Below are 9,564 nucleotides of genomic sequence, written 5' to 3' on the forward strand. Positions count from 1 at the left end.
AATAAGTGTCATGTCTATATTCTTTTATAGGAGTATGCCTAAATGGCTTAATAACCTGTGCCTGGCAGAATATGGGCTCTGTCGAGAGATCTGTAGTACTGTTCTCTTTTTTCATCGTTCACTGCTGTTGCCCATTACTCAGATGTCATGGAACTTTTTTGATTTGATAAAGTTCTCATTAACCCTTTCTTTCATGGTATCTTGTTGTGGATGCTGAGCTTGGCATTCCCAGTGTAAAAGTACCTCACAACTTTCAAAGTCCTTAGATTTTTTTTACATGTTCACATCCAAGGAAAGATCTGATGTCTTGGATGGTGTGGATGACTTAAGTGGTGCAAGTGTGGATAAGGGTCAGTGTGCTGTCCTCATTTCTTTTTTTTCTTTTTTCTAAGTACCAGTAAGCATCAGAAAACCTACTGCTGCTTTTGAATGGTTGGAAAAAAAACATTGTCCTCTGAAAGTGGTGTATAGCAGTACATTAAATAAGAGTTTAGAGACTAAAAATAGATTGGTTTTGGATGGGAATCCATTTACATGCAGATTGTCAAGATACCACATTTTTATTTCCCAGGATTGGCCAGCTTTATCTGCTCATTTTTATCCTGTATCCCCCTCTAAATTAAAAAGATGCAGCTCCTTTTGCATAGGATGCCACTAGATAAATTTTCTTTTTTCTTCCCTTCATCTAATATAGGCTACACATCACAGATGAGGCAGAACAGACTTTATGCATTGTTTGTCAATGAAAGGAGAGAACAGCTTCCTAGCAACAAAAAGGATGTCACATATTGTCTTCAAAAGGAGACCATTTCACCCCATCTAGTTACAAATGCCTTCCAATGATAGCTTCTGTAGATATAAAAGTCTACCAGCAGGGGATCCCCCCTTAAGAAGTGACCAAGTTTTAAAATCGGTTATGCCCCTGGCAAACATTGTACATATTTAGCTTGATCATTTTGGCAGGTTATGAAAGACTAAATGGTGCAAACACATGTGGCAGATGCTGTTCTCATGATAGTTGAGGAGCCTCTGAGCCTCTGTTGGTAGCATGCCAGGTTCATCTTGTACACTGAAGAGCATTATACTTTCAGGCTTTCTACAGCTTGCCCTTAGGGACTACAGTTGAAGTGGTAATAAAATTTAAAATGAGCCTCAGAAAGTCAACTTGTTGGTTTGGCTTCAAGTGAATCATTTTCATTATTAAACTTCAATTTAATGGAACATGTGGTGGTGTAGCTTGAGAGAGTAAATCTAAATATGTTAGAAAGGTGATTCTGTCTTAAGAATAAATATGCACTGCCAGCAAGGGAAGGGAATTGCTTATATATTAAAACACTCTGTGATGGTTGCATTTCTCTATTTGAAATGAGGTAAAGGAAATTTTGTATTAAATAGCTGGTTATTGGTAACTCCTGTACAACCAGGCTTGAAAATATACACAAGAAATTGTCCACTTCCAGAGTAAAAACACTTTTATTTGAGCCAAATACTGTAGGTTGGTGAAAAATGTCAGGCCGTAATCTCCCAAATATGGGAATGTTGTGATGAACTATAAAAGTCTGAATACCCGAAAATGATATCAGCTGAAATGGTAATAATACTGAGTATCCTCAAAGCATTGTAGACACATCATTTAATCCTCATAACATCTCAGTGAGGTAGGTAAGCAGTTTCATAAAGGCAAGGTATTTAAAAGACTAGCCTCAATCACAAGATGAAATCAGTGTCAGGGCCAGAATTAAAACGTGGGAATTCCAGGCTCCCAGGTCTGTGCGCAGATCATATAAACTATTTCTTGCTCAGTAGCTGTTTCTCTGTTAAAACAGATTTACCAGTAGTAATTGCACAACTAAAACTAAGATGCCAGGTGAAAATATAGGAAAAATATATGGCTATGGGGCCGTGGATTTTGGCATTGCATGTGAGTGTAATGTGAGCATCTTTAATTATCTTGGTATATCTTTTTCTTGTGTCCCTCCTATCTTGCTTTGCCATCTAACTGTTGACATTAAATGAAAAATGTTTTGAGATGAGTTAGTTGTTAAAATGTTTTGGGGAACTGTTCATTTCTATCTATGTATCTTATAGGGATATGATAAATACATTTTAAAGTACATTTTTAAAAGCAGCTCTTAGAGCTGAGTTCAGCCTTTGTAAGATTTCGGACCCAAATATAGAGATTAAATCAGTCTTGATAATGTGCTAGCAGTGTGCAGCGGGATGCTCCTATGTCTCTCAAAATGGAATGGTAAAGATATATAGCAGTGGCAGTAAATATTTATATTGTGGAAATGTCCTTCATTCTGTTTGAGGCCTTGTTGTGCTGGGTGCTGTACAAACACAGAAAAGAGACAAGCCCTTATCCAGAGGGCTTACCATCTAAAGAAGCAAACGGAGGGAAGGAGATGGGACTATAACCAGGGCCGGCGCTTCCATTAGGCGACCCTAAGTGGTTGCCTAGGGCGCCAGGATTCGGGGGGGGGCGGCATTTTGTGCTGCCCCTCAAATTCTGTCTAGGGCGCCAGAAACTCTGGCACTGCTCCTTGCTATAACACATAAGTGGATGGGTATGGTGAAGAATTGGCACAGCTCTGTTAGTTACATGCTGTGGTGTTGATTGAGTCACTAATATCTGAAGTCCAGTGAAGCTTTTATTTATAGAAAAGGTGCTGATAGGAAATATCACAATTCAACATTTATAAAAGGTTCGCTTCCTTTTAGAAAGAAACTGAATGCTGGTTTTCTGTGGAAATTGTCATTAAAATTATATAATTTGAGTTTTTATTCTAGAAATGAATATATTTATTGAAAGGACATCAGGCCAAATCCCATCAGATTTACACAAGCAATATTGTTTATTCATGAGAGCAATCCCACTGATGTGAATAGACTACAAGCTTCCAATGACACTGTTCATGTCTAAGGACTATGGTCATGATCTCGCAAACATGCGCATGCTTAACATCAGTGAGATGACTGAAATGAGCAAAGTTAAGGATTTGCGTAAGTGTTTGCAGGATCAGGCCCTATTTATCTGATACCCAGTTTAATAATAAGTCACACTGATTTTTTTGGTCCTAGTCTTTCTTCAGTGGGTCCTTTTAACTTCCATTAACATTAATGAGAATTGCATGCACACATCAAGCAGAGACTATACCTCATGTAATCTACAGATTGACACAACAATTATTTCATTATATAGGAAATAGAACTAAACAGCAATTTTCTGTGTCATCCAGTTGCCTCTAGCTACATTTACAGTATCTAATTTTATATCTCATTATGGCCTTACGATAAATAGATATACATTTTTCTAACTTTTCACAGAAAAAGTGTAATGAATGCTTTCTTTCAATAGATATAATATAAATGTTAAGATAGTTCCTCTTAAGATAGATTCAATTTAGCTTCAGTGCACTAGTGGAAAGAACATATTGCAACACTGTGGTGGCCTGTTTTTCTGGCCTTTATTAATCCAGAAACCTTAATGATGAACAACATTTGTGTCATTGTCTACACAAATTTAATTTGTTTATGCAGGAGTTCAGTTAATCCTGCAATCTGCTTTTCTCAAATGAGGACAGATAATGGAGACACCGTTCTTTACAGGTCTTCAGGCTTTTAAATTCTGATAAAATCAGGATTCTTCACTGGGTCTTGCCACAGCTCTGAATTAAGCCACTTTAAATGTAATTACTGAAGCTGGCTGTACATCAGGAACATCCATTAAAAGAATTGATTGACCATGCTGTTACGGGAGGCATTTTATGAACAAACGATCATGATGGGTCCAGAACTGTAATTTATAAAAGCAAAAAAGCAGGTAAATACTTTATTAATGGTTAATGAGAGGTTCACTGGATAACTAAATTTCTTCTTTTTCAACCAGCTATTTCAGGGAACCTTGGTCCATGGCTATCTATCACGATCGGTTTATTGATCTTAAAAAAGAACTGCACCAAATCCTAATATCCAGCCAGGTAAGAAAAATGACTAGCAACTGCATTTTATTATTGGAGTAATTTGTTATTGTTGAGCACTTAGGTTTTTGCTCCCATCTTCTGCCTTAAGTTTCACTTTTTTTCTGTTTAATTACTCACTTTGGAAAGCCTAAACAGACATAGAGTCTAACAGCATAAGGGAGATTCAGTAAATACTTGAAATTGCTCATTTTAAATTATTTTTACAAATCTCAAAGTTACTGGTAAGGTTTTTTCATTGATTACATTGCTCCATTTTCCTATGCAGCATTTTTATACCACTTATATGTTTTTAGTGCAGACTTGCCACTGAAACTTGGAATTTCCATTTCTTTAGTTAAATCTGCTTTCCATACAGTTTTGTTCATTTTTCTGTGTAATGATGTAAAAGCACTGTACATGCCATCCTAAAATTTCAGATCCTGTGAGCTGTAAATCTTTCTATAAATACCTATGGGCACAAGCTATGTAGTTGATAAAGTAACACAAAATGGCTTTTCAGTGATAGATGAAATTCCCAAATATAGGTGTGGAGAGACATTAAGACATTTGCTAATGTCATTTGCACTGTTGACCTGAGCATAAATTCATAGTAATTTCTCTATTTTTCCTCCCCAAGTGTCTGGTTCAAAGCCCATTGAAGCCAATGGACAGGCTGCCACTTGATTCAGTGGACTTCGGATCAGTCCCAAAAGACACAAAGTTGTAAACAGAATTTTTTTTCTAGTCTGAAGCTTGCTGCTGCCTAGTGGGTGGTTTAGTGCCATTCTACCATATCCCTCCATGTACCTCCTTCGCTTCTGTTTTACATATGAAAATTCTATATTGCTGCACTACTTTTTAATGGATTGCTGCACTTACCATACAAAATTGTTAACTATGTATTGAGGTAACATCACCCTAAAGGTTAAAATAAAATACAAAGGTGCTAGATAGTATTGTCTCTTCTGTTGTTATAATATGAAGAGTACTTAAGTGAAGTATTTTTAGATTTTCTTGAAAACAGCTTATAAAGAACAGAAAATGAAATTCTAACCAAAATATTGTGCCTGAAGATAGTGATTTTCTGCCCTGTTTCAGCAGGGCTTCCTGTATTGTAATGTCAACATCTTATCTCTTATGTGATATCTGTATTATTGTTTATGGACAGCCTGGAAATGGTGTCTTACATATTTCAGGATTACTGACTCAGTCATGCAAGCTGTCTCTCATGTGAGTTAGTTCTGACACACATACGCAAGTAGTCCTGTTGAGATGACTGGGACTACTCCTATGAATCAGGATTACTCACATGAGAAAGGGTTTACAAGATCAGGTCCTGTATCTGACAGGATAAAAAAGCATATTTGTCTATTTTTATTCTAATTCCCTTCACACAGATTTTGATATTTAGAAACACTAGGTTTAGTAAATATGTATCTTCTATGTCTGTTTGTAAGCACTGAGCATCCTGTTGAGTGCTTATTAAATACATACTGCACCCTTGGAATATATCAAAAATGTCTTTTAAATTGTCATTATATAATTTGGGAGCAGGAGGACCAGGACCTTTACTATCTGTTGCTCATATTCCAGTTGAATGTTAATTCAAATAAATGTTCGATCAAATGCAAAAAATAAGTAACATAAGTAGTAAAAATGTTTAACGAGCATTGTTATAGTTGAGAATGTAAACTACAAAAGTCAGGAATTTTAAGTTATGATTACCATAGAAAATGGAACTCAATTAAAACGTAACAAGACATACAGTAAGAGAAACTAAGGCATGCATAAGAGCCAAGTTAGAATCATTGTGTGGACTAAGTCTGTGAACTTGTGTGTTTCAATTCTCAACCATAATATTGTACTTATTTGATGAGTCTCTTGCACAGGATGTTCTTCATCTTCAAAAGCTGATCATACTTTGAATATTTACCCATTTTGTAGGATCCCAAACATGTATTTATTTCAACATGTGATGCTCCAGCTACACAGTCTTGCAGATGATAGAGATGAGTTTTTGCACCTCCATCCATGGCTAGATGCACAAAACAACTGAAGCCTGGTGATGCTGAGTAGTACACATTTAACCTGAAGGGCAGCTAGAAAATTGCTGGGATTCACAAATCTGGGTTTGGCACCTAGGCGTCCCGTGAAAAGAGGGAGAAGATGCCTCAGAATGGATTCATAAAAGACGGCATGCTGGGTGGCTCTTCCCTAAACTAGCCAATGGGTGATGCCAGGGAAAGGGGTGTGTCCTAAGCCCCGCCCTTCTCAGCAAATGTGGTACCTAAATCTAGAGAGGCACCTCTTTCTGCTTGGGTTTCTCAGCTGCACACCCTGTCCTGGAGTTAGGCACTTATGCTGATTGTACAAGAAGCTGGAAGGGGAGGGCAGAATACAGAACATCCCTCATGACTTTAAGCCCAGCAGTCGGGGTACTCACCTGAGATGTGGGAATCCCCCACTTCAAAGGAATTTTAATGGGACTATGCCACATCTCAGGTGCAAGCCCTTATCACTGAACTATGGGATATTCTGGTGTTGGGTTTCCTCAGTCTCTCCTGTTGAAGCTGCTGCACTGTGAATAAATAATTTTAAAAGTAACTGGAGGTGGGGGACTTGATCCTAAGTCTTCCACCTTTCAGGTGTGTGCTCTGACCACCACGCTCCAGAGTTATTCTTCATGCTTGTGTGCGCTTCCTCTGGTCCAGTGATTCTTTCATAATTTCTCCATAAGAAGAACTTCAACAGGAGAGACTCAGGGAGATTCATATCAGAATATCCTTTAGCCCAGTAGTTAGGGTACTCATCTAAGAGGTTGCGGATACCTGTTCAAAAGCCATCTTTCCCCCTACGGTAAAGAATCAACTCCCAGATGAGTATTTCAACTATGGGGCTAAAAGTTATGAGGGAAGTCCATTTTATGTAAGCTTGCATATAGAGGCCTGATCTGGTGGGCAAGTTCTTAGTATACTTTACACATGGGGCCCCACAGGCAAGGTAAGCAGAGGAACACTTATCTTCCCCCAGTTCATGCATTGCTCTGGGGATGAAGCGTCCAAACATCTAGAGCAGAGCTGGAGTGTGCATGCACAGACAGAGAAAAACAGGTGACGAGGGAATGTTTATCATGAAACTTTAGGCGCCAAGTGAATTTAGGCTCCTACAAGGTTCAGTGGTAGTTGAGCAGGGATTTTGTGAATGCCAGTCAGGCCAGATTCTGGGATTTAGGCACCTAAAGTGGCAGTTAGGCCCTGAGTCCTTTTGTGAACCTAGCCCCATCTGTTAAAGTATTAAAAGAAAATTGTATAGTACACGTGCAGTATGAGCTTTCCAAGCAAAGGCACTTGTCTTCAATAAGAATTACTAGTTTTCAGATGGTTTTCAGATGGTAACTGGGGTTGATTGGAAAATCAGGCCACACATTGCTTGCAAATTTGACATTTAAAAACATAAACCTTTCTGAACTATCTGGAAATTCAATGTCTAAGAAATTCAAATTCTGAAATTGTTTCTTGCCCAAGACATTTGTCAGACTTCGTACACACATTGTACGTATATCTGTCTATACACACAGACACCTTTTGAACTGTAAATAGGTGATAATTGTCAGACCAAAAGATTAACACCTGAATTTATGGTTTTATCAAAGTGTTCTTTGATCTGTTAGTGACACCACACTGCCACAGTGTGATAATCCCTCCACTGTGTTCCTGATAACTATTGCCACCAAACACCCCTTTCCTCGTCCAAGGAATGTGGTGACCAGCTGTCTCTATATCTGTTGCCAGGGAGAATGAAGGGTGAAAGGCAGGCTTAGTTGGCTGCCTCAAATGAGCGACCTAATATCAATAAATCCTAATTTATCTGGTGCCTGAGCCTTGAAGACTGTTGCTGACCTAAGTCCATCCAGTTGTACAAACCATTGAGTTCTGTTACATTTATTTTTTTCTCTAATGCTGTTTGGAAATATTGTTGTGTGTATCCACCCTGCCTTTTTATCATAGTAGAAGCTAGTGTTGCTATGCCTGCCCACCATGTTTTGTCAAGTCAATGCTTCTCTTTCAGCTTATTCCTCTGTTTTACAGGTGGATGGCCTTCCATCATTGGAACAGTTAGTTCACCAGATAGTGGATGGCGAACTCATTCTTGCTGAGAAACCAAAGAAATACCTGAAAAGGTTCTTTCAGCAAAATATCTACAAGCAACGGGTGGAGGAAAGCATCCTCAGTTATCTGAAATACAATAATTACCATCTGCCTATGTATGCATGGCCAGGGATTGTTTAGTTATGATTGGCTAAAGGAGGCTGGCTTTTCACTCTTGATCCACAGGGCCCCTAACTACCAGCCCCTCTCTTAGGGAGCCCTCAGCTGGTTTTCAGACTTGGGCTGCATTCTGCAAGCACCATGACCTGTTCTCTTTCAATTCTCCAGTAGGTGGAGCAGGATTTTGATTTCCCCTTCAGCAAGAACCAGCCGGGCCAGGCCCAGCCCTTCCTATGCAACGCTGGCCTGGCTTTCAACAATAAAAGCCTGCTCCTGCCAGCCATGCCTAGCTCGTATTTATCTGAGCCGGGCCTGGCCAGGCTCCTTGTGGATTTGCCAGGAGCAGCCGCCCTTGGGCTGCGCGGGGCCAGGGGTTGGATGCTGGCTCCCTTGTGGGCCGGCGGCCCCCGCCCCGCTGGCAGATGGCTGGTGGGGGCGGGAGATCGCCGTGTCGCTGCCAAATTGTTCATTCCCCACGCGGCCGGGCCAGAAGGTGCATTATGGCGGGGGGAGGGGGCGCGCCAACGGGCCGCCTCGTGACCTAGCAGCTGCGAGGTTAACTCCCTCGCGGGAGGCGCCTCGGCAACCAGCTGACCAATGGCCGCCGGCGCTTTGCTGCGCAGCCAGCCAATCGGCAGGCGAGCGCCCAAGGCGGGAAAGCTGAAGCCCGGCACGGAGCCCGGCGGAGGCGCTGCGGCCGGGTGTCTTCTCGCGCCCGTGCCTGACACAGGTCGGCGCCATTGGCCGCAGGTGCGGCGCACAGCGGGCAGCGCCGGGCTCGCGGGCGTGGCGTGCGAAGGCTGCCCAGCATCGTGCGGTGGCCGCGGGGGGCTCGAAGGGGAACAGTGACCGGGGGCTGCCGTGTTACCACGGGACAAAAACCAAAAACCACACTGCGCGCGGGTGTCACAGGCCCGCTCCTCTTGCGCAGGGGCGCCCCTGCTCCAGACACCGCCCCCTTGGCCTGCGCCCAGGGAGCGTGCAAGGGTTCCGATAACGAGCAAGGGGCGGCGGAGTGTCTGTCCTCCCTTAAGGCCTCACCGAATCACTGCTCGCACAGGCCCGGGCATGAAGCGTTGTGGTGCCTGGGGGCTGAGGGGAAGGGGGTTGCCCCTCCCCCCCGGGCAAAGCAAGGGGAGACCCCTCCGGGACATACAGCAACGCCGCGCGCAGAGTGAAACCTGGGTGCCGTGTTTTCTAGGCACACCCCGGGCCTCCTCAAACCCAAACCGCTGCCCCGCCGCCGGTGCAACGAGCCCTCCCCCTCATGAGACTACGGGGAGGAAGTCGACGCTGGCCCTTTCCCTTCCCTGGGTGCGCCTCGGTTTTGTTCC

At 42.1% G+C, this 9,564-nt stretch overlaps 1 protein-coding gene across 1 annotated transcript in view; it reads left to right on the top strand.

Annotated features, from left to right (window-relative positions):
* The window catches only part of CFAP61 (cilia and flagella associated protein 61), a 189,331-nt gene extending 180,829 nt beyond the window's left edge, over positions 1-8,502 (top strand). The window contains 2 exon segments of the mRNA XM_030558110.1: positions 3,890-3,980; positions 8,051-8,502. Of these exon segments, the coding sequence (XP_030413970.1) occupies positions 3,890-3,980; positions 8,051-8,251 (292 nt within the window). The 3' untranslated portion in view covers positions 8,252-8,502.
* The last annotated feature ends 1,062 nt before the right edge of the window (positions 8,503-9,564 follow it).

The sequence above is a fragment of the Gopherus evgoodei genome, chromosome 3, assembly GCF_007399415.2.
Source record: "Gopherus evgoodei ecotype Sinaloan lineage chromosome 3, rGopEvg1_v1.p, whole genome shotgun sequence".
In the NCBI taxonomy this organism is placed as follows: domain Eukaryota; kingdom Metazoa; phylum Chordata; order Testudines; family Testudinidae; genus Gopherus; species Gopherus evgoodei.